Source organism: Anthonomus grandis, chromosome 2 (assembly GCF_022605725.1).
Source record: "Anthonomus grandis grandis chromosome 2, icAntGran1.3, whole genome shotgun sequence".
Taxonomy (NCBI): Eukaryota; Metazoa; Arthropoda; class Insecta; order Coleoptera; family Curculionidae; genus Anthonomus; species Anthonomus grandis.
Genome location: NC_065547.1, coordinates 11,195,208 through 11,222,039, shown reverse-complemented (window position 1 = coordinate 11,222,039; position 26,832 = coordinate 11,195,208). Strand labels below are relative to the sequence as shown.

The 26,832-nt window shown below is 32.8% G+C and overlaps 1 protein-coding gene and 1 long non-coding RNA gene across 2 annotated transcripts; one reads left to right on the top strand and one right to left on the bottom strand.

Moving 5' to 3' along the window:
- Positions 1–431: 431 nt before the first annotated feature.
- LOC126750298 (adenylosuccinate synthetase) lies at positions 432–24,449 on the bottom strand. The gene is made up of 10 exons (XM_050459869.1): positions 24,196–24,449; positions 16,155–16,257; positions 6,565–6,667; positions 6,326–6,508; positions 6,067–6,272; positions 5,858–6,012; positions 5,634–5,802; positions 1,515–1,597; positions 1,332–1,452; positions 432–783 (listed from the first exon to the last, which is right to left on the bottom strand). The coding sequence occupies exons 1-10, from the start codon at positions 24,340–24,342 to the stop codon at positions 731–733; spliced, it is 1,323 nt and encodes a 440-aa protein (XP_050315826.1). The 5' UTR covers positions 24,343–24,449; the 3' UTR covers positions 432–730.
- On the top strand, positions 21,758–22,394 carry LOC126750299 (uncharacterized). The gene is made up of 2 exons (XR_007665676.1): positions 21,758–22,015; positions 22,073–22,394. It is a non-coding gene; the product is annotated as an uncharacterized LOC126750299 (long non-coding RNA).
- Positions 24,450–26,832: the final 2,383 nt, after the last annotated feature.

Genomic DNA, 26,832 nt, shown 5'->3' with positions numbered 1-26,832 from the left:
GCCTCAAAATTGTCCAGAACAGTTTGTAGTTGCAATCCCATGTCATCTTTTCGTTCGATAATATTCTTAGTATAATTGCTAACTTGTCTTGATGCGAAAGTGTATTTAACAATGCTATGCGTTTTCACGTGTAACTCGACAGCTAGTGGCGCCGGCGCCTGCTGTTTCAGACTTGTTGCCACACGTTAAATATGTTATGCGCATGCGTCAAACATAAACAGATGATTTAAATCCCTTGTAAATCCTTAATAATTCTTTATAAATCTCCATAAATCCTCAAAAATCGCGATAAATCCCCAAACATTTTTATAATTCCTTAATAAATCCCATAAATCCTTTAGAGTGTACACCATAAATCCCCAGATATTTACCCCTCCCTGTAAGACTTCTTAAATAAATCCCCTTGAGTCTCAAAAAAAAAAACAAAAAAGTCTTTTTGATATTTTATTAGAATACCACACTGTTTCAATTTCTGCTTGTAGTAACTAAAGAATATTTAATATAATTTGACAGAAAAAAACTTGTATTTGGTTCCTGTTCGAGATCCTCTTATATCTAGTAAACAACACTGCCATTAACTAACGTTACCGAGACGAAACTTAAACAATAACAAATTTGAACTTAAAAGTCTACGTGCTAAGTACAGCATAAAAAACATATTTGCGCATTTTTTAAGTAACAACAGCTATTTTACACAATTATTAAAAATATAATACAGTTTTTACTTATGCTAATTGATTTTTATTATAGATTCTCGTCCTTTTCCCACTCCGATCCATTTTACTAAAAAAAAAAAATAATAATATACTCTCGGATATAATGAAGTTACTATACTGCGTTTCAGAAATGTTTAAAGCAATATGACCTCATGCAAAAAAATACCATTGCGACTCTGTTATTCTTGACTATTGACATAGTTACTTGAACTTTGTTTATGCCTTTGTCTTGGTTTAAAAAGCTTTCTATTTTAATCCTAATGCTTTAATTAAAAATCCATGCATTAGGATTTTCAAGATTTATTCAAATGAAATGCTTCCTCTTGGACACGTTTCTTAAAAATATGGATAAAGAAGCTTCTAATGCATGATAATTCTCATTTTCCCATAGCAGTTAGGGGTGAATGTTTCCATTTTATTAATATTCTTATAATACTATTGAGACTATGGTATTACATCAAATACATGTTCAAAACTGCATTGAGTAGTAACTATCTATATAGTTTTAAAAAATTATAGTTTACCTACTTCCATGAAATTTAGCCAAACTGGATGGAATACCACACTTTGTTACTCTTTAAATTTCTGAAATACACTAAATAAAGTAATACTTACTAGGAACGCCGACTAATTCCTCGATTTTATTTATATAATTTTGTGCGTTTTCCGGCAAGTCTTTGAATTCCCTGACGTTTTCGGTACTGGCCTGCCAGCCCGGCATCGTGATATATTCACACTAGAAAAATCGTTATATAAGTAAATTTAAAAAATATATATGTTCATTTTTCGAACTATTACCTCTACTTTACTTAAATCGGAGGCGGTCGAGGGCATATAGTTGATTTTCTTGCCGTTTAGTTTGTAACCGACGGCGATTTTAACTGAAACATTTCAATATTATTAGCAATAATAAAATAACATTTAAGGATCAGTCTCATTGCTCAATTGATTGAAAAATAATGTGAAACAAAACTTTAAATGGAGAAAAAAAAGCATTTGTTTCCAAGAGGTTTGTCACCCAATTACAGGAAAGAAAAAAGAAAATAACAAAACATATGTGTATAAAAATGGAAAATAAAAATGCATAACATTCTATGTACTTAAACAGACTATACAGGGTGTTTCAAAATTCACTACATATATTTTAAGGGCGTATTCCTGAGGTCAAAACAAGACTTTTTTTTCCTGTAAACATGGGTCCTAAAATGCACCCCCTTCAAGCTACAGCCATCGCAAGAAGTGTAAAAAAATCGATTATTTAAAACTGTGTCTACAGTTTTGCATCAAATTTAACGAAATTTGGAATACCCCCGTTATTTTAGGCGGTCTATTTACTCTTTATCTTAGAAAAGGCGTAAAACTAATTTTATGTAGGGATATTTTTTTTTTTAAGCTACACCAGAATATGGGCCATACAAAAATCTAAATTTTATGTCTCTTGCATTTTTTTGATAATACGAATAGTTTTTGAGAAAATCACCGATTAATAAAAGGCTACCAATAACGTAATAATTAAAATTTAAACAGATAATATTAAGTAGTAGGCTGTGACTATTTGTTTTAGGACATTTTTTAAGCGGCACGACATTTACCAATAAATAGGTAGACTGGTTTTGCTATTGTTGAAACTTTGTTATTGAGGTTTTTTCAATAAATTGATGAACAATTATTTACATTAAAGAATGACGGTTGTTAAAAAATTATTTAACATTTATTAACATAATGATTAATTATTTTTTAAATAAACAATAAACTTCTGAGAAACAAATATTTTTTTTAATAAAAAGTGCTCGAAATGCGCACCCCCAGCTGCAATACAAGCCTCCATTCGTCTTCTCATAGATTGTCTTACTCGCTCTAAAATTCCGGGAGTATTTCTTATTGTTTCAAAGGCATCAATAATTCTTTGCCTTAGGACCTCGAGCGAGGGCACTTGACCAGGATTATAGACGAGACTTTTTACATATCCCCAGAAAAAAAAATCCAGAGGATTGCAGTCCGGGAAGCGTGGAGGCCATGCTATTGGGCCTGCTCTACCAATCCATCTCTCAGAAAACACAAAGTTCAAATAGTCACGCACTGTTATACGGAAATGAGGGGGGGCACTGTCATGCATAAACCACATGTTCGCTCGCACATTTAAAGGTACATTGTCTAGTAAACCATTTAAATGGTACTGTAGAAACTCTAAATAAGTGTCGCCAACTAAAATTCTAGGAAAAAAGAAAGGACCAATTAACTCATCTCCCACTAAACCTGCCCATACATTAAGGCTAAAGTGCTCCTGGTGGTGAGATTGCCTAATTTCGTGCGGATTTTCTGCTGCCCAAACATGCACATTGTGAAAATTCACCACCCCTTCCCGCGAAAAATGAGCTTCGTCTGTGAATAGAATACTTGATAAAAAATTATTATCTCTCGCGCATCTCTGAAGTAACCACCTTGCAAACTGTAAGCGCCTTGGGAAATCTTGAGGTAGCAAAGCTTGAACTCTTTGAATATGGTATGGATACAAGTTATTTTCGTGCAAAACACGCCAGACAGTTGCATGAGAAACATCCAAATTCCGAGCTATTTGTCGGGTGCTTAGGCCAGGATCGTCGTCTAAAATATCGTCGCCTAAAATAACGGAGGTCTTCCAAATTTCGTTACAGTTTGATGCAAAACTGTAGACACAGTTTATACTTTACAGACCCTACTTTATAAGAGAAGAACAATGACATTGTATAGCATGAGTTTTGTATGCATTGACAACATCTACACATTGCAACTCTATTAATAAACGCAACTTTCTTGGAAAATTTTCTCATTGCTTAATCTGCGAGAAACATTAAATTTGCATCCAAAATTGTACCCAAGCACTTTATTTCTTTTTCATAAAATGCTCACTCCATTTACCCTGATGTTTACATTAAAAATGCAAAATTTAGATCTACTCGTATTTAAACATAATTTGTTCTTTGTGTAATATGCAAATAACACAATTTAATGCATTTCAATGAGTTCACTCATCGAAATGCATGAGTCGAGTCACCTCTCGGGTATCAGTCTCGCATGGACCCGCCTTGTTGTTATGTCTACCAAAATATAAATAATACAGATAACACCCCTTATCGGTGGAATTTCAAAAAGTTCGTTCGTATCCGGGGGCCTACATTATAAAAAAACATTGTTGCACTTTATTTTTTTTTCTTAAGTTGATGCCTGCGACTCGTTGGTGCGGGCAGTCTCCGTTCAAACTCCGAAGCCACGCCCCCTTAGTTCTCGAGGTCACGGGTAACAGTTTTTCCATTTTTCACCCCCTTATCGGTGGAATTTCAAAAAATCCGTTCTTATCCGGTGCCTACATTATAAAAGGAACCCGTTGGCAAAATTTCACGTTTCTAGCTATTGTAGTTTGGTCTCTGCGATGATTAGTCAGTCAGTCAGGACAAACTCCTTTATATATATAGACTAAGACTTTCAAAATTCTATGACGCCTATCGAAAAGGAAGCCTGGTGCTCATTTAAAGAAGTTATGGACAAGTTCTTGGGAAATAACAAGGATCCAGACTATAAGAACATAGTCAGGAAAATGTTGGAACATTTTCGTGTGTTAGGCTGCAACATGAGTTTGAAGGTACTCTTTCTATTCGCACATCTAAACCACTTCCCGGGAAATCTTGGGGCAGCTAGCGAGGACCAAGGAGAACGTTTCCACCAAGATATTGAAGAGATGGAAAGGCGTTACCAGGGTAGATAGCGTATCGATGATAGCAGACTACTGCTGGATGCTACAACGTGATAATCCGCAAAAATTCACAGTAGAAATTCTATAAAACGCAGTTTTCTAACAAAAAGGCGAAGATTTCATTAAGTTCAGCATTAAAATTACGTTATATTTTAAGCATCAGCATATCAAATTTATATAAAATCATTTATCAAATTAAAAACGTACAATTTTTTTTCAGGTCCTATATATAGGTATAATACCGTAAATAATGACCGAATAACTTAAAGTTCCCAATGCTCAGGATTCATGTAGGGCAATTATTTTACGATTTTCTGCATTTAAAGAATCATTAGAAGTAATAGAAAATAATAATAAAAAACGACACAAACAGTACAAAATTCAGGCAAATGCCATTAAAGTTCGATTAGAGGAATTGGAATCCCTATGATTTCAATACATTTTGTGACGATATTGTAACAGTTTAATAAAGTAAGCATCTCATTACAAGTTGTTAATATCGATATTTCCTTAGCAGCCTCTTTGTATGATTAACTAATTAATAACGGAAACGTTTTGTATATTACGAGGAATGTGGTCAAAATTTTTTTATGCTAACATTTAAATTAGATAGTAAAAGAAATAGATGTAGAAAACCACAATTTGACGAAAATAAAGGCAATGAAGTTGTTTTCCGTGAAAGAGATAACACTCATTTTAGCCGAGAATTAAATTTGGAAACAAATCCAAGGGAAACGTTAAAGGCAAAAAACAAGTCTGATTTACCTCTAAGGATGTTTTTATCCATGCAGTTATATTGTAGTAGAGAAAGATCTTTTTTTTACATTACCAAGCGTTAAAACTCATATGAGAAATTTATTAGGTGATTAAAGAATTTTTCTTTGTTAGCAATAGAACACGATATCCTTGAAAAATATTATAGAGCAATTTGCAGCCCTGAAATCTCAAAAGAAAAGACATTTTTAATTATCTTTTTGTTGCGTTTTCTTTCTATAATTTTAAATTTTTGTTGTTTTTTTTTAAGTAGAAATATATTTTTGTTATTATACCTAAACATAAAGTAATAAATATGTCTTTAAAAACTATTAGCTTTTTTTATTAAAAAAATTCACGAGGGTCCAAATTGCTAATCCGCCTCTGTATTTTGTTGAAATAAGCCTATTAGGTGATATACAAAACATAAATACCTTCTTTTAGTGTATCCAAAATGTCAAGTTTTGTGACACAAAACGCGGTATAACCGTTGATTTTATTGGTGTACTGGAGCAAGAACACGTCCAGCCAACCACACCTTCTTCGCCTTTTTGTCGTAACACCAAATTCCGCTCCTCGTTCTTGCATCAGGTCACCGATTTCCTAAAATAATATTAGTTATTCATATTTTTTTTACAATCTGACATAAATTCTCTACATTAATTTGCTCAGTGGGAAAAGGACCGTCTCCCACCCTGGTAGTATATGCCTTAACCACCCCGATAACTTTCTTAATTTTCATTGGGGCAATTCCTAATCCTGTACAGACACCACCCACGGTACAATTCGACGACGTTACATACGGATAAGTACCTAAAGCCAGAGCACATCGTTTTATTTTATTTATAAGTCAGAACAACAACTCACCAAAATCTATATCTAACATGGCGGCATTTGCACCCTCCACAAGCACCTTTTTGCCATCCCTTATTGCTTTATCTAGCAACGAAACGGTATCGTATACGAGAGGTTTAATTTTGGCGGCGAACTTTTCGTACCGGGTCAATTCCTCGTCGATATCCACTTCTAGGCTCGGGAACATCCTTTGTTGCATTCCGACCAAGGCTGTAAATCTATTAAACAAGAAATTAATTAAATATAAAACTAGTTTATTGATTAATTTTACTTTTCTTTGAATATTTTAAAGTCCCCAAGTAGATCCCCCACTCGGATCCCGTTTCTGGTCGCTTTCGAGGAGTACGTTGGTCCGATACCCTTTTTAGTCGTGCCCAACCCTTGGCCCTTCCTATTGTTTTCTTGTTCTTGTAAACCGTCTACCGCTTGATGGAAATCAAATACTAAATGTGCCCTAAAACGTTTTATTAGTTTTGATAAATTAATTAAATTATCGTAAAAATGACTTACCTATCTGAGATGATTAGTCTTTCCTCCCAGTTTTTCATGCCTTTCTTCTCGTTTTTTTCGATTTCGTCGAATAGTTGGGGCAGGTGTATGACAACACCATTGCCTATAACACAAAAGGAACCACTTAAAATGTGTCTTTTTACATCAATATCTAGGTTAAACATATTTGGAGATTTTCTTAATAAATTTCTACTACTCTTAAAAATATTTCCCCAATAAATTGGAATACTGTTAAAGGGGTTTTGGGCAAAAAAAGAGCATTTCTTTCCCAATAATTTCATAGAAGAAGGTTTTTTGTACCTCAACTAGTTTCTCAGTTACAGACAATTTTGTTGAAGAAGATAAATTTGAAGTTTTGAAAAATATTTATAGTGAAAAAGTTATATGGTGTAGTGGTTTTAAAGTCACTTGAATGACCATAAAAACTATTAAAAGCGTTCCGGCGGGAAGACTTATAGAACGGGGCCTGTTTTAAACACATTGCTTTGCATTGAAAGATCGCCAAATCCGCGTAGATTATGGAACAGCGGCAGCGTACTAATGCAGGTGTCGATGTTAAATACCGTTTCGTGCAGCGATTCATAGAAATCGGTTATCAAAAGCGGATGCCGCGCCCAGAGCCCTTTGACGAGCCGACTATTTTAAAGTTTTAGGACAGTGGCAGGTGGCAGGACGAATCGAGGCAGGCGGCTTTTTTTGTCTTGCTCTGATGTTTAATGAGAGTGTTGTATGAATATTATAAAATTTCTTTGTTTTTTAATTTGCGATTTGTTAAAGTTTGTGGAGTTACATTGTTGTTTATTTCTTTTTTGATATAATTAAATAGTTTTTATTTCCTTGTTAATTCCTATAGTTATTTTAGTGTTGTTATTGTTTTTTTTGTTTATTAATATGGCCTTCAGGAGACCTTTTGAGGTAGCCGATACAGTATCGACAAGTAGTGTAGCTAGTAAGGAATCCAGCGAGTTTGGACATAAAGACTTACATGCTCAGTGTCAAAGAGTAATCTTAGATATTTTTAATTGCCTTGAAGCTACCAAAGACGTTATACGGCGTATAGTATACGACTTTTATAAGGCTAACTTGATTCCAACATTGGAAATGATTAGAGAAAAACTTGTCGAGTACCCCGATTATGACTATAAGTGCTTAGCAACACTCCGGTGTATCTTAAGAGAGTGCGGGTTTAAACACCAAAAACTAAATAATATAATGGTTATTATGGAATCGCGGCGCATTGTTGAACTTCGGCAAGAATATTTACGTAGTATTAAGTTGTATCGGGACCTAAATAGACATATTATTTATATAGATAAAACTTGGTTTGATACGCATGACGTAGTTAAATACGGTTGGGTTGACAGTTCGTACAAATTGTGTCTTGAATACGCCATGTTCAAGAGAAAAGCGAATCATTATACTTCATGCTGGCAGTACAGAAGGATTTGTTAAAAATGCTTTACTTTTATCTGCTAAAAATATTTCTGAATCGTCGGCTGATTACCACGAAGACATGACCGCGGCATTATTTGAAAAGTGGTTCTCTGATTAACTCCTACCAAATATTCCCCCAAACTCAGTAATCGTTATGGACAATGCATCTTACCATTCCAGGATATTAAATAAAATACCAAACAACGGCTCTAAAAAACAAGATATCATAACTTTTATGAAAATTAAGAACATTCCAGTCCCTAACAAAATCCCCTTAAAAAAGGAGTTGCTTAATACCATTACAGGTTATAACTTTAAAAATAAGTATGTTATTGCTAAGAATAATGGACACCCCGTTTTAAGGTTGCTTCCATATTATCGTATTTTTAACCCCATTGAACTAGTATGGGGCACATTAAAAAAACAACTCCGAAAGTGCAACAGTTCACCAACATTAAGTGCGGTAGTTATTGAAAATATCCGCAAAATTGTTTCAGAATTCGAAACTAATAGATGGAAAAATGGTGTTGAGCACGTAATTAAAACTGAAAGAGAGTATACTGTTTTGCCACCCATACCCCAAATAATAATTCAACCTGGCCTTGATGATTCTACTTCTGAGGATAGTCTTTCAGAAGGTTAATTAAGCATTGGTGAGTACTTTGCAATAATATAAATAAGTGTTTGAGTGAATAATCCTAGTCGACTTTACTGCGTTATAAAAATGTACCTAAGTAGGCAACATAAAAATAAGTTCTCATCTCAAAAATAACCAGATCAACGAAATAATAGTCAGTAAAACTGTAACTTTAACTTAAAAATTTTTATTTTATTTTATTATTCACCAAAAGAATTTTATAAATAACCGCACGCCTCTGACGGCGCGGCGGTAGAATCCTTTATGGTTTTTATGGGTCTTTAAGTTTTTGCTTCTTCAAGTGAGTTTAAAACTACTATAACAGTATTGTCTATATTTATGTTTATATTTTTAATATATGGGAATTAGTCTGTGTCCGATTCAATAATTTTCAACTTTTAATTTTGCTTTTTTATTCTTTATTAGTGGATACAGAAGATCTGATGATGGCTAGTACAGCCGATACACGTGTAATCCTTTAACTTTTTAGTCCAATATATTTGAAACCTATGACTTGGGAGTTTAATTTTATACTTTAGGTATTGTCTAGGTTAGAGCGCGAGAAAATTAACCAGCAATTGTTAATAATAATTGATAATATACTGACATTTTTAATTATGAATTTAGAGACCTATTATTCAATTTAATGTGAGAAGTGTTTCTAAAAAACTCAACTACTTATTTGGATTTTCTGAGTAAGGATTTTGACATAATTGCTCTTTCAAGAACAAATAATATTATGCTTAAGCTAAATAATTTAAATTTACCTGGCTATCAATAATTATATTATGACTAAAGCTTAATAAACAAATGGGATAGATTTATTCTTTATGCTAAGTGTGATATATTGAAATCATAAAGGAATATCTTCAAATCTAAAAATAAAACATAATAATATAGAGATCTGTGGCGATACTAACATTGATATTCTAAATCTGCAAAAAGCCAATAGTTCAGTGAATGTTAGCAATTATATAAATATCCTCTCTGCCTTGCTTCTTAAAGTAAATTTTACACAAGCTGATAATGACAGTAATAACTGCATTGACAATTTTGTCATAAAATCAAACAACCCAGTCAAAAGCAGTTGTTAATGGTTGTTAATAATTCCAACATAACAATACTACCAGTAATAGTCTTCTAAGAAACTGGACAAAATAAAATTAAGATCTTTCTTAGAGACTGAATAGTGGATATCAGTTATAGGAAAAAATTAACAAAACATATTTGCAAATGAATTTACCGAGTTAAAAAAATAAGTTGGTATTCCTACTATGGAGAGTATATTAAATGTAACTGTAAAGATATAAAGCATTGGTTGTTAGCTGGTCTCAAATCTATTAGAGGGAGAGAAACAAACGAATATCTGCCAGCCACTCTAATGACTTAATAGCTATACAAAACTTTATAGAATACAAAAAATTACTTTCTAAATTACTTCACAAAACAGGTTTCAGGGATATTTGGCAGAATTATAAGCCTGTTGCGCTAACAAATGATATAAGCAAAATTGTGAAACATTTATGAACCAATTTTATTATGAAAAAGTGTTGTGTAAAAGTGATATAAAGCATTAATTATATTAAATCGTTCTAAGTAGAAAATATTTTATAATTAACTTGTGCAGGTACCTACATAAAACTGTAATGCATAAATGTTTTTAAAATAAACTTATTATTTATATATCGCAACAAGATTTGGAAGGTTAAATGATGATTGATTCAGAAATATTCAAATTGCTAATACAGATCTTTCCTTAAGTGTTAAAATTGTTCAGAACCATTTAGTAAATGACAACGAAATATTTTATGCTTTTAGGGTAATTTGAATTTGGCAAATGACTCTAGGGCTTAGTGTTGGGTCCTGTTCTGTTCTTACAGTAATCATATTGCAAGTATTGAGTGTTTCTGGTAGATTTGCAGAGTTGGTTGATAATGACACTATTTTCTGGTAAATGAAGATGTGAATCGTGACCTATCTTTGATACAGGAATGGTGCGGTTGAAACAAGTTATCCTTAAATGTTTCAAATATTAATATTATGACCTTTAAAAATACCCCATGTTCAGTTTTCTTAATATGTTGTATAATATATATTTTTTGATAATAAGCTGAATTTTGAAACACATATTTTTCATTTAAATAAGAAATTATCTTCTAATTGTTTTGCTCTAAACGTAGTGAACATGTTGAGACATTGCATATGTTTTTGGGGGTTCTTCTACTAGAGTTGATGCAAACAGTATTTATTTTGCAAAACTGAGCATTAAAATATATCAATAAGGCAAAATTGAGAGATTGATGTAAACCTCTCTTTCTTGCTAACAATATATTGACTCTACCCTCAATTTTTATCTTGGAAACTCTTTCTCTGATCCACAAAAAATATATGCACTCTGGCTAGAAGTGTAAGCTCATGTAAAACAAGACAAACTTATGAATTGTTGACGATTCCTAGGATTTCGAATTTGTGATCTAGGATTGGAATTTTTAAATATAAATGTATAGCACTACTCACTTTTACTTTTTTTAACTTTATATGTATATATGTATAGGGATGCTTGTTTGTCTCTAGGTTTTTCTGTTTGTTTAATTCTCTTTCTTTTTCGCTTTTGTTATTCTACATACATCATTCATGTTTTATAAACATTTTTCTTTTATTCTGACACTTGGTGAAAACTTGAAAATGTTAACTCTGATATAGGATCTGTTTGACACCAAGATCATTTTTTGGGATCATTATAATGCAATAATCAAATGCAATGAAAATTCTGTGTTTTATTTTAAGGTTAATATGTGATTTTTCACTTTCATTTTTAATAATTTTATACTGCTCTTTGGTAAGTTCTTAATTATAAGCATGCATCGGTGGTTGGATTTCTATTCTAGTTACAATCTTTATCTCAGTGAAGAAAAGTTAATGATGTCTGTTTTGCCTATAAGATTAATTATGGCTTAATTGATAGCTTAGGTGTGTTAGAGCAGGGGGTTCTTAGTGGGCCAGTTCGTCTATTGGGAAGAAATGAAATGCACAGTCCATTGGATCATTAAGTTCACTGGATCGTCCTCTTGATGCATTTAAAGGCTCACTCAGCAAAGCAATGTTATGCATGTATTGGAGCAGGATGTAGGTTAGAGTATATTTTGTGTTATAGTCAAGGTCAAAATATATTTTATTTGCTAAGTTTACAAACTTGTGCTAAAAGCTTCCTAATCCTAGAATTTATAATACAAGTATTTATTTGGTTATACAGGATACAGGACAAAAACAGAATACAGAATCGATTTTGATTGTACATAGAAGCCTATTTTATATAATCAAAGAAAAAACCAAAAAAGAAGAACAGAAAAGGCGAGAACCAACATAAAACAAGAATAATTAAAAAAAATAATAATAAAGTAAATCTGATCAACAGATATATAATTAATTTTAAATATTAAAATGAGTCGTTAAAATACTCTTCAATGCTGTAGTAAGCTTTTGGTAAGATTAATTTCTTTAGTTCTCTCCTAAACTTTTTAAGGTCTGTAACAGTCCTAATCGAAAAAGGAACATGATTAAATATTTTACAACTAATAAATATAAGAGAGTTTCTCGTAAGTGAGGAGGTGGGGATTGGAAGAGATAAGTTGGCCACTTGACAAGTATTATGACTGGTGCAGGATGGTGGACTTACGGACTTATGTATGAGTGTTGCAGTTTCCAATATAAAGAGTGAGAAAACTGTTAAAATTCTTTCAGCTACAAAAAGAGGTTTACAAGAGACTCTCAGACCAACACCAACACAGATACCTTAATGCTCTGAATAGTAAAAATTATGTTAAGGAGTCCCTTGGAGCACAAACCCCAAAATGGCAACCCATAACGGATATGAGAGTCTATTAAGGCGAAATAAACTGAGCGAGCAAACAACCCCCCCAACTCATGCCTGGCAACTCTGACTGCAAAACAACCAGAAGAAAGTTTAGCAGCGAGGCTCAAAACGTGGTTGTCAAACCTTAAACTCTCATCAATGAAGAGGCCGAGAAATCGACAATAATCCCTACCATGTAGTGGGCTCTGCTCATCAAACAAAAAACCCTCTACATTACACTTAAAGCCCAGAACAAAAGTCTTGCATCAACATTGAATACAAGCTGATTGCAGATGCACCACTCTTTAATTTTGTGAAGGTCCTCTACTATGAGAGATCTGACTACTTTTTGATCTTTGTTATGCCACAGAATTGTAGTATCATCGGCAAACTGAACCACTAGTCCATGCAGTGATAGAGAGCTTAAGTCATTAACGTATAATAATAATAAAATAGGACCCAACACTGACCCTTGAGGTACACCACATTTAAGATGTGCTATCCCTGACGAAAATCCAGATGAAACCACCCTCTGGGTGCGGCCAGACAGGTATGAATTCAACCACCCTAAAGCCATTCCCCTAAATCCGTAAAAATCAAGCTTTGAGAACAGTATTCCATGATCCACACAATCGAAGGCCTTGGACAGATCACAGAACACCGCTGCTGCAGCCTCCTTGGAGTTCATAGATAGATACACACTCTCCAAGAATCTGAAAATGGCATCCTGCGTGCCCTTAGATGACTGAAATCCATACTGATTAGGGGACAGCACATTGTATTTGGTCAAAAAAGAGACAATTCTCTTTTTTGCAAGCCGCTCAAGAACCTTGGAGAGGGCAGCCAAAATTGATATGGGACGGAAGTTAAAGGATCGGTCCAAGCTAGCACCCTTATGAAGAGGGATAATCATAGCTTCCTTTAAACAGGATGGGAACTCACCCTGAAGAAATGACTGATTGATTGCCCAAACCAAAGCACCTAAAGCGCTCGCAGGCACAAGTGACAGCAGACGTGAAGAGATACCATCGGAACCCGAAGACCTATGATTCTTCAAGCACTGAATTGTTTCAAGGACTTCGGTGCCATCTACAGGGTGTAAAAAGAATGATTGGTTGATAGCATTCCGATTAAGATACTGCAATGGATCGCTGTCACTGGGAACTGCTTCCAGTAACTTCTCAGCAATATTAGAAAAATAGTCATTGAAATCATCGGGTCCCAAGTCCGATTCAACCAACCGCCGACGAGAAGACTGCCTACATTCGTTAATGATTAACCAACTTTCCTTCTATCTGTTACCGGACGAATCTAAGCGCTCATTGTAATACAGTTCCTTTCTGACTTTTATCAGATGCCTATAAACTTTCCGATAATCCTGAAAATAAGACCTGATGAATTGATTGTCAATAGATTTGCGAAGTCTTGCTAAGCATCGCAAATTTTGGGCAGATGTTTTTAGTCCCGCGGTGACCCATGGTTTTCGTCTTTTGGATTTAAGTCTAGCCAAAGGAAAGCAGATATTTATTTTATCACGTGATGTATAATAAAAGGAAGAAAATGGCTGTGGAGCAACCCGAATTGCATTCCAGTTCCGGCGGCCAGATTTGTTTTTAAAGTCACCAGGGAATTGGACATACACCCCCTCGTGATCCGATATACCCACTGAGTGCACTGAACAGGTAACACCGTCCAAATTACTGCAGAAATAATCAATAGTGGTCGATGAAGAGGACGAAATACGAGTGGGTGCATTAACATGCATGGTGAGTGCAAATTATTTAAAGATTCCATCAAGAGAAATTATTTGCGGTAAGGAAACCTCTGAATAATTAATATTAAAATTTCCAGCCGAGATAACACGCGAGTGAATAGGGAGCTGGAACAGAAGACAATCTAACCTGTCAAGAAACACACTGATATCCCTAGAGGGCGGGCGGTATACAGGGTGTCCGGAAAAAGGAAGCCAATCCGCCGGCTACATATAAAGTGTACCAAAGTAATGCGACTTTCGTTATGCCATTTTTTAATTGGACGCTCGGTATTCAATATACAGGGCGTCAAAATGAGAAATATAAAATCGTTTTTTTGAAGTAAATCGACTGTTTCGTAAGATATTAAATTAAGATTTGGTGTGAAGGGGTTTTTTGGAACGAGAAATTGAAATCCGTTCACCGATTCGCTATATCTTGCAGAGGGCGCTACCTGCGGTATATTGCATGTGTTAAAAATACCAAAACTTTTTTGTACCCCTGTATAATAAAGCTCTAGTGAAAAATTCTAATTATCTAATATTTTCTTGTAAAAAAAGTATTCTTAGTAAATGTCGGCCTGAGAGTCCGTTTATTAGATATCTTAATTTTAAAATCTAGATACATTTTAACAAGTTAACAAAATAAACGTAAATTGTTTTTTCTAAATTACTTATTATAATAGAACATAGAATAATGACCTTAGACCTTAGACCTATGACCTTAGATAATAGAATTTTTTGTTCTACGTTGTGAATCTATTACATTTTCCAGCTAAAAACAGAAGCTTTGGATGAAAATCATCATGTTTATTGTTTTGTTTATTGATCTCAGTATGCACATTCCTGGAGTCAGTGACTGTTGATACCACCTGCTGAGTTTTCAAGAGCCCAATCTCCAAAAAGGTGGCTTTCTTTTTCTGCTTCTAAATTCTTCAAATGTATTTGCCATTTCCTACAAGTAGTTAGATTGTTTATGTAAAATTTTCAATAGGGTTTTCCTGTTTCTTGATGAATAAATCAATCTGTTTATTTTATTGTTATATGCTTTATCAATAAGACGATCATATATTCAGATAATAGAGCGGCTTTGAGTTGAATTAAATTCAAACTATAGTTGACGAATTTAGTGTTAACGTATATCACTGTGTCCTCATGACTTGGACAATAAAGCATATTTGGTTGGTTGGTTTCAACTCATATAAGTTTATATAAAACTATGGTAATTAAATGTATCAGAATTTTATAAAAATTGCACAAATAGGCTTATCAATCAGCATGTCAATAAAATTCTAAATAAATAGTCCTCGAAAAGTTATTTATACAACCAAACACTTTCAGAGATATTTACTCCCATTTAACCTACTTTTGTTTAATTTTGCTTACACAATTACATGCACTCATGCTTTTATTTCATCATATTATATACATAATTCTTAGCAGTAACTAATAAAACAATATAGTAAAAACAAAAACCGTTGCGGTTTCCAAATCAATTTCAAACAGTTTAAATTTATCAATAATAATTATTGCATGACTTCTCAGTTGGTAAATATACCACAGTCAATTTGCATGGCACAAAAAGGTACCTGCTGCCGCATTGTTCTCTTTCAATTTATATTATTATAAGTTAGTCCTATTTGCACGACATAAAACCGTATTAATCAATAAAATATTGTATTTTATTGGTATGACGGTATTAAGCCACATTTATAATTGCGTCTGGTCTATTAAAACAACCAGCTATATCTAGAACTAATAAAATTTGTCAAGTGACGATAAATATTATTGATATTATATAAGCGGGAGTCTCCTATGCTACGTAAAGGTCGGGCGGTAGCTATTTTTATGCTCAGCAAAATAAAATTCCCATTAGGTGTTTTATGGTTATTGTTATAAGTATGAGTCAAACTTACCAATGACGGACTTTACGTTAGGCTGTATGATTCCGCTGGGGAGTAAGTGGAAATCGTATTCGACCCCGTCAACGACGATTGTATGGCCTGCATTGTTTCCACCCTAAAAAATAAAAGATTTAAGATGAAAGTCACAATTGTATTGATAATGCAGACTAATAAAGACATGAGGTCAATTTTATCAGCAAAATTAAAACTGAGGTACTCCTGAAATGTGTAAAAGGCATTTTTAATTAGGTACATCTTAATCTTGACCATAAAAGTCAAAGTCAAAGTCAAAAAAGTTTATTGCCAAAAAAATAGTTATAAATATAATTAGGTACATGAGAAAAAAAATTGACAATTTTTGGTAAAAGGAACTGCTTCGCGATTATATAAAACCGATAGCCCAATTTGCGTGAAACAGGCCTTGAAAACATTATAAATAACACAAAAAAAAATTCGATGAAAGGCAACAAGAATAAACAAAAGAGAACCACAAAAGAAAGATTGAACAGGCCAGCTTATCTTTGGTCTTAGTTGATTTTGCAGTTTATACTACTAGGTATCTACTACTAGTCATACTACTAGCAGAGAAAAACAAACCACTTGGTTTGTTTTTCTCTGCTACTAGGCATCTCGTTGGGAGTCGAGAAGAATTTGCTTAACCTTGGTGTAAAATTTATTAGAGAACCACAAAAGAAAGATTGAACAGGCCAGCTTATCTTTGGTCTTAGTTGATTTTGCAGTTTATACTACTAGGTATCTACTACTAGTCATACTACTAGCAGAGAAAAACAAACCACTTGGTTTGTTTTTCTCTGCTACTAGGCATCTCGTTGGGAGTCGAGAAGAATTTGCTTAACCTTGGTGTAAAATTTATTAAGTGACAAATTTTTAATATTATTTGGCAAGTTATTCCACATTGTAACTCCGACAAGCGAAAATGACTTGTGGAAGTTACTTGTTCTATGTTGAGGAGGAGGATCCTAAAACTTCCAACATTACGAGTATTGTGTAAATGCGAGAGAGTAGTAAATAACTTATTTAAATAAGGGGGTTGACCCGACTTTATTATTTTATATATAAAGGCATATATGTGTAATTTTCTTCTCCCTTCCATATTTAAAATAGAATTTATGTTTAAATAAGGTGTGATTATAGGCAGCGCCATAAGAAAATCTTATACCTACAGCTATTTTGCAATTTTTGTATAGATCTAGAAAGCTCAGATGTGATAGAATTAGAATATACGATATCACCGTAGTAAAACCGTATGACATCACTGCAATAGCAGGGATAATATTTGGTTTTACTCTTTAAGACATTTTTTAATCTGTACAGATTTCTAAGACGCATATAGCCTATATTTAATTTGTTCTTAATGTGTGTCTCAAAACAAAGGATAAAATCTAAAGTCAATCCTAATATTTTCACTTCATTGACAACTGGAATTTTTTCTCCATTAATCTCATTATTTATACTTTCATATAAGTGTCTCAGAATTCCTGACTTACAGCCATATAAAATGATGTTGGATTTAGCAGGGTTAATTTTTAAGTTATGCTCATTGGAATAATTAACTATGTTTAGTATATCCTATTTAATTTTTTGCTCAGAAATATTAAAATTTAAAAACATGAATGGCATGTATATCTGAGAATTATCAGCATATTGTTGTAATTTACAATGTTCAATACAGTTATGCATATCCGCAACATAAATCGAAAATAAAAGAGGTCCCAATATGGAGCCCTGAGGAACACCAATTTCCAAGTCAAGATACCTTGAGTGCTCCAAACTTTCATTGTTGGTTTTTAACAACACCATAATGTGCATAAAGAATAAAATGCATAAAGGGACAGATTCTTAACAGAGGCATCACATTGAAAAACTATACTCCAGTAAGATGTCTCATTATGAGATATATATTTTATGGGTACTAAGGAGCCATTGTTTGCCGAGCATTTTTCAGGATTCTCCATAACAAATAGCAGGCATAGAAGAATACTGCATGCCATGTGTCATCAGTAAAATCTCGAACCTACTACTCTGGAAGTGAACATATTGAATCCTGCCTGTTAAGGCTGGAGTCTATCCTCATTTGGGATGATTGTTCCATTCATTGCACTACTTGTTCCATTACTTGTTAGGACTGGAGCAAGTTAATACTTGATTTACTACACAATGGAAAATGTTACCTGAGTGTGAATGTGAAAGAGTGGAAACTGTACTCAAAAACCTCCAGAATCTTGTCACATCTGCCTGACCCCTATATCCATTGAGTGTTGATGTATAAAGTCATGTTGCCTAACATTAAACATTTTGCTGAACATAATCCTTTATTTAGTTCTTCAAGCCTCTAACTTTGAGCAAAAACCTCACAAGAATACCTTAGACAGTTTTTGAATTGTCTTGTATTAAAGTGAGACTTTCATCAAAGAAATTAATTTTAGACATGATATTCATATATGATGGTAAAGTTTGAGTGAAATTGAGTGAAAACCTTAAAAAAATGCCACTGAATATTTTTTTTATTATCATGGGTAAAAGTTTAATTATTGGGGAGAAAAATGGCTTTAGACTTTTCTCAGCCAAAACTGTTAGTATAATGGATTTTGCACCTAAGACACATTTTATAGAGAAAACACATTTCAAGCAATCCCTCTTGTATATTCTTTATACTCTTTTAAAATAAATATAAAAATTCATCAAGAGATTTTTAAGTAACAATAACAAAAGTCCTCATATTCTTATTTTGGTCCTCTTAGGAAGTCCGAGCCTAACTCGAAAATTTCTTTAGCCACAAAAATTGTTTATATATGAAATTGTTCTCCATGAATTGCGAAACTTTGAGAGAAAACCTCATAAGAATGCCTGGGATAGTTTCTGAGTTATTTTGCCTTAAAGTAAAATATTTGTCAAGGAAATTGATTTTAGACATGGTATGACCAAATTGCCCATGGCTTACTAATTTTTTAACTTAAAATAATATGTTATACATTAAGTCTATCCTTAAAACATACACATAGAATTATCAAAATTCATTTAATATTTTTTGAATACTACACAAATGTTACATATGGTGAGTTTTTCTTAAATTCCAATTTTGGACTTCCTTAGGTCAATCCCTTGTAAATATGAGTCTAACTTATAAAGTTGTTGAGCTACATTCATATATGAAATTGTTTGTTAGGAATTTGGTACTTTGAAAGAAAATCTCAAAAAAATGCATAGAATAGTTTTTTAATTACTATGGATAAAAATTAAATTTTTGACAAGAAAAATGCCATTAGACTTGGATCAACCAAAACTGTTGTAGTGTAATGAATTTTTTACTTAAAGACACATTTTTTAGAGAGAATACATTTCAAGCAATCCCTCTACACTCTTTTAAAATATATAGTAACTACTACAAGTGTCCACATATTCTTGTTTTGGTCCTCCTAGGTTCATCCCTAGTAAATCTGAGTGTAACTAAAAAAGTTCTTTAGCCATAAAGATTCTTCATACATAAAATTGTTCTTTAAGAATTGCTCTAACAAAATGTCTCAAAAATTTTACCAAAAATTGACCCATACATCTCAGTCCCCAGCTCCTTTTTTATATATTGGTATAACTTAAAGACAATCAAGGAAAATGCCATTTGTGATAGCTAAATTAATCAATTTTGTTTAGAGATCAATAATCAAGTTTTTTATAGTTTTAATGAGTCATGTATTAAAATCAAATGGGTCCGTACTTGGACAATATATTGTTCATAACATCAATCACTTAACTGTATCAGTAAAAATGTTCTGTTTAAGTAGGGCTTTACTTAGTTAACAACCTTCAGAAGCAAATGACACACATGCATTTTAACATTTAGTGTAGTACAAAACGAGGCAAAAGTCGCTTCCTTCTCGATTTATTTTTTTTTACCTTAGAACAAAACGATATATATGTCATTTTATTAGATAGGTCATTGTTCATTAGAAATTACAAAATATGACCTTTTATTACGGTCCCGATTTTTTTTATTTACAAAAAACTGGGAATACGTACATTTTTTTAAATCGTGTTTTTTATACTGCAAAGAAAATGTGCACAAATGATTAAGAAAGTTTTTAGTACCATAATCATTCTTGTCACTTTTGTAGTTTATGCGCTATGATTTTTTATAGCGCGCGGAATTTAAACTCGGCGCCTTGCAGAAACTGATAAAGCAATCAAGCGATGTTTATCTTGCATAGTTATACTCACTACGTTTCTGAGCATTTTATATGTATAAAAGGTTGCGAAAAAAAACATTAAAAGAAAAGTATGAAAAAAATCATAATATTATATTAGGCTTCTTCGTTTTCTGATTCTGAAATATCATCATTAAAACTTAAACTATTATTGCATAATCTGCATTTACATTCTATCATACATTTTAATCCGTTTTACGCAAACACATCTAGTACTATTGCAATTTTTGTCTGAACATTTTATGGATAAAAGTTTTCTTAGTTCTACTGGCACTGGGTCAACTGGGCAACATTACCAACAAAACAGTTGATAAACATATGCCAGAAAAAGTTGCAAGTGACGAAGTAGAAAAAAGTCTAAGTAGTTTCTTGGAAACAACTACAGTAAAAGTTATTGGAACAACTCCTGAAGTTAGTTTTTGGAAACCAATAAAAAGAGATAAAGTCTTAACGTTCAAAAATACAAAAGCAAAACCCAAAACTGCCTCACAAAATTCACTTATCGGCACCGAATTTATGTTTCGGAGGATCATATGTGCCGCTCGTTTCCAAGAAATGGATTTGCCAAACATTTTATCTTATGAACTTGCGCCTGTTCTGGCTTCTATGTTCCATGAAGATGGTGCAATGCGCAAATCAACAAAATCTGATCTTTCGAAAAAGTTAGAATCATTTACTAATCCGTTATTCGTCTGCCCACCAATATATTCATATGTTATTGATGGCATGGTACTTGAGGTCACGATTTGGGGCACCTGCTATTAGCAAAAATTGTGAGCAATGGTAGAAAACACGGTGCAAAAAAATTTACAGTGATTTTTGATACATACACTACTCATACCCTAAAAAATGCTGAAAGGTCCAACAGTGGTGACTCAAATGTGGTTGAGTTTAAAGTGAGTGGCACGCGAAAAATTCCTAATTTTAACGAGTTTCTTAAATCATCTGCAAACAAAAGAGCGTTATTAGTTTATTTAAGCGACTACTTTCTTCAAAAGGGTTCCGATTCATTAAATAGTCATGAAAAATAAGTAATAGCTGAAGGATTCGAAAATACAAAGCAAGCGTTTCAAATTACGTGCGATAAGAACCCGAAAACTTGATATCACTGAACAGCAGTCAAGAGGAAGCAGACCTAGGATCATTCTTCACATTTTGTCAGAAACTTCACATAGCAAATCCATTTTAGTAAAATCGGTAGATACTGATGTGTTGCTATTACTCTTACACTTTTATAGTATAACACCAGAACTTGAAAAATGTAAATTGTTTATGGAGCTGGGACACAGCAAGAATAGGCGCTTCGTTGCCATCCACGATATAGTTAAGAAACTTGGCCCTCTAGTAACCAAAAACCTATTAGCTATCCATTGCTTAACTGGTTGCGATAATACCAGTGCATTATATGAAATAGGCAAAAAAACCTCTTTTGATACGTTACACAAAAACACTTTCACAATTAGAAATGCTTCCAATATTATCCGAAGATGAAGCCATGGATGTTGCCAGTAAATTTATTTTTTTACTGTATAAATACAAAGATGAAAATATTAAAAACTTAAACGAATTAAGATTCCACCAGCAACAACCAAAAAACAAACCTGCTTCTGAACTTCCGCCGACCGTAGATGCTTTTGGACTACACCTAAAAAGGTATTATATTTCGCACTTTAGCACTCTAAAAAGGTAATTAATATTTAATTTTTGTAGGTGTATTTACCAATTAAAAACTTGGTATAACAGTTATTTACCAGAACCTGTATATGAAAATCCCGCCAAGTTTGGAAGGCTGTTAAAAGAAGATGTGTGGGTACCACAGTTCACGATTAAAGACCCAGTGCCAGTAGAACTAAAAAAACTTTTATCCATAACAAAGACAAAAATTGCAATAGTACTAGATGTGTTTGCGTAAAACAGGGATTAAAATGTATGATAGAATGTAAATGCAGATTATGCAATAATAGTTTAAGTTTTAATGATGATATTTCAGAATCAGAAAACGAAGAAGCCTAATATAATAATATTATGATTTTTTTCATACTTTTCTTTTAATTTAATTTAAACGGAGTGAGTATAACTAGATTAAGCAAGATAAACATCGCTTGATTGCTTTATCAGTTTCTGCAAGGAGCCGAGTTTAAATTCCGCGCCCTATAAAAAATCATAGAGCATAAACTACAAAAGTGACAAGAATGATTATGGTACTAAAAACTTTCTTAATCATTTGTGCACATTTTCTTCTCAGCATGTTATATGAAATTCCCAAATACAAAATTTTTTTTCGATTAGTCAAAATTTGCCTGCATAATTTCTGAACTGCCAAGGTCATCCATGTTTTGGGCATATTTAAAATAATTAATTTCAATCATTTTATACTTTGAAAGAAGCGCCTAAGTGTGTGTGTTAAAATAAAAAAAAAATCATGTCAATAGCTCAATTAGTTAAGTAGATATTAGAGGGGATGTATAAAAAAACATGATTTTTAAAAAAGGGAAGTTTTCAGTTTTTTGAAAATAAAAAAAGTCCTAACCGCAAAAAAAGGTCATATTTTTTGGTTTCATATGTAGAATCATATTCTTGAGAATACCCAATAGGTTTGATCTTGCTCTAAGCTCATAAAAAAATATGACACAATTTTACTCATTATTTAATCCCCAATTATTTAACACAAAAATGTTCAATTTTCTTATAGTATACTAGGCTCTACTAAAGATAATCTTTTTGCAAATAAATTACAGGAATAATGGATAAATTTATGCAAGGGCCTACATGGTAATTGGTCCTCGGCACTAATTCAAATTCAAATTCAAATAGTTTACCAACAGGAAAATTCCCAATTACAAGACAATTGAAATAATTAAAATTAAAACAGTACAAGTTATAAGCACCTTAAATAAGTAGTACAAAAAAAATAATATAAGATCCAATATAGAGTGATAACAAAATTTAAAATTTAAAACAATAGCATAATTGTAAGAATATAAGACACACTAACCAAATGATACAATCACAGAAAAATAATCAGGTATCATTCAAATTAAGAGAGGAACACATCCTTTTTTTAAAAACATACTCAGTGCTGCTAAAGATGTCGACATCTATAGCATTCATCTGATTATACCATGTACAAGCACGGCGGCACAGTGGAGCTTTGCAGGACAGATTTGTTAAGTTAAGAGAGGGATAAAATATATGGTGCCTCCTTGTATTGGCAGGAGGAACAAAGAGAGGTAGCCTCTCTAAGAGCTCAGAACAATCAATTTTATTATTGCAAAGTTTATATAAAAATATCTGACTAGAGAGAATAGTATTTTGCTTTAGTGACAAATAGTTGAATCTATTCAGCAGGTACTCCTGTTCCACACCTCTTACTGGATATACTCCATCCAACTTAACAGAACTAATGTGAGATTGTCACCTTTAAATTAAGGAAAGGCAACCGAGTGTAAAGTAAAACACATTTATTTACATCATATCTAATAATAAAAAGTTCTGAGAATCCCCCAATTAAACCACACAATAGGAGAAGCTCTAAAAATAATTTTTTAATGTGAGTGAATTAAACTGGCCAAGTCAAAGATGAAGGGCAAGGTCCCTGATATTTACACACATTAACTCAAGCACCTGACACGAATTTATTGGCACCGAAATGTTTCTAAATAGTCAAATCATGTGATGATGCAACCTCATAAACCACCTTAAAAATATCCCGAAAAATAATTGAAATAAAAAAGTGACAACACACGGAATTATTAAAATTAAACTAGGGCTTTCATTAGAAACACCCTATTAGCACGAGGGGGTACACTTTAAGGTGTAAAATGGGGTTTTACCTGACACCGGGATACGACGTCCGCAGTTTGTGCGAGCAAATCGACCACTTTGCCCTTGCCCTCGTCGCCCCATTGCGCCCCCAAAATGACCGTCACGTTACTCTCTTGGGGCTCCGTACGTTGCTTTTTTCTCGGGGATCCGTTCATGGTTATTTTTGGCTTTTGTTTCAAAGGGGGCAACTACGAGCAAACTTAACCTCGAAGCGACACGAGCACAAGCGAAAGCTCGACTGTTCTAAGAAAAATGCGATAATATGACGGGCGCCATTTTCTTTTTTTTGTCGCGTGCTCGATGTTGCCGTTGTTACTTTTATTTAGTTAAATTTGCCGAAAGGTAATGGGTTCTTTCAGTTATATCATGTGACCAAGGAGACTAGACATAAGGAGACTGATCTAGATGCTAAACGTGTGTACCTAAAAATGAACGAAAACTAGTTTCTGAAAGTTGCCACATCGGCATCGGCGCTGTTAGTTAGAAGTGTACCTAAATCTGATTAGCAGGACCCATCTTTTGATAATGTTAATGGTTATTGTTAATGTTAATGTTAATGTTTTCGTGAAAATCATTCATGTGAATCTAATGTTATACATATCGCACGTCCCGAACAAAAGTGTATTATTTCAAAAGTGACAAATTTTACAGGAGAGGCAAAAATATAATTTTCAAATTTTTAAATTCTTGTTCCTCTTTTGTTTTTAATGTAATTCAATTGTTTTTTTGCAAAAAGTTTGAAGATGGGTCTAATATATAACACAAACAATTTTTTTTTACTTTAACAAAAAAAAAATTTTTTTTGGGTTTTTTTAGAGTTTTATTTCGAAATAATACGCTTTTGTTCGGAATTTTTTTAGAAAATAGAACTGTGTTGGTTAATAATAATGGGTTATTATCGTGTTTTTTTTTTACAATATTATTATTATTTCTTAAGAAGTTTATTTACTTACAAATATTTTAATTAAACAACGAGAAATGGAAATAAACTTTTATTAATCTTCATAACTTTAATACTACCTTAAAAAACAAATTTTTAGTTTTACAGCTTACATTCTTAAGCTTAATTAGGAAATAAAATGCTTTAACTTTAATACAGTTTTAGACTTAACTAGGAAAAAAATTACCAAAATTAACTATAAAACAAACAAAATAAGACCAAGTTATTATTCTAAAAATTCCAAGCTAAAATTAAAACAAAGAGTTATAAAAGAGTGAATAATATTTTGGAATGTATCCGTTTGCTAACAGGAATTTAAGGTCCTTTTTTTATTTTCATTTAAAGGAAGTTTAGAAGAATATGCTTTGACTAATGTAGGCACTTTTGTGACATCACAGTCTGTTTCTGTCCTTCTAGAGGATTTTTGGGTATTAACAAGTTTAGTTTCTCCTACAATCACTTGCTCAAAGTCCAAATCAGAAAAAGATGTTTTGTAAAAATATTTAAATGGATGTGCCTTTTCGACTTTAACTACATAAAGACTATTTATAAAAACCTGTTCTTTCTTAGAATTAACTGTGAAATTACTTCCAAAATCAGTCATTAGTTGCTTAATATTGTAAAAGTCATCATGTGTAAGCTCCTTGACGTGGTATGGAGTTCCTTTTTTTTTGGCCATTCTGATCATAGTAACAAATTGATCAGGTACAAAGATCGGACCTGATTTTAAAGAGTGTGTAACCTAAAGTAAAGCAAAGTTTTGTATAAACATAATTAAATGTAAAACAAGGCAGCCTAGAGTTTACCTGTTTTTCAATGGTTGAGTGGACTGAATCTCCAGGATTTTGAGTATGACCGACCACAAGATATTTATGGGTAATGCTTTTTATTTTTAAGTTCATTATGGCATACATAAAAACTGCAATCAAAAATCTAAAATGAAAAAAAACTAATCAAATAAAAATTCACATGTTCACAATATTTATAAATTGTTTACCTATTTTTTTGTTGAGCTCCGCAGTTATCACTGTACAATACTATTTCCAATTCTTCTGAGTCACATCTTATAGATTTTTCTTGTAGGTATGACAGCATACACGATCCTACTTCTGTCGCCCCTTTTCCTCCCTCACCTTCATGAGACATTACAATTTGTTGCATCATTGGACATCTCTGCTATTGTAAAGTTCATGGTATTTAATTTTGACTTATAGTAAAAAACCGAAACTTGTCCCTTGGGAATTTGAAGTAATGCTTGCATATCAAACCAAGCTACGGAATAAATGTCATTTATTTTTGCCTTATCTATATCCCATTCATTTTGATTAAGAGCTTTTTCATTTTGATGTTCTTCATACTATTTGTTTATTTTTTCCTTTTCTTCTTCATTTGCATTTTGATATACGTAACATAAATTACATTGGTCTTTTCGCGGTACAAAAAATGAGATATTAAATTCCCTGTTAAATATATCGGACTACATGTGATAGTTTGCAAAAGGCTTGTTTTCATTTTTACATAAAGATGCATAATCTCTGTGCAAATCTGCAATTGATTTACCTCCGTCGATAAATTCTTTGCTAGTTTGCGCTCTGAGGTAGTGGCTTTCAACACGTGGTATTGAGTTAATATGCATTCTAACACCTTCTTTTAACCCATTGTCAACTTTAGAATGATTACGGTGTTTGCCTCTAGCATCAGGTTC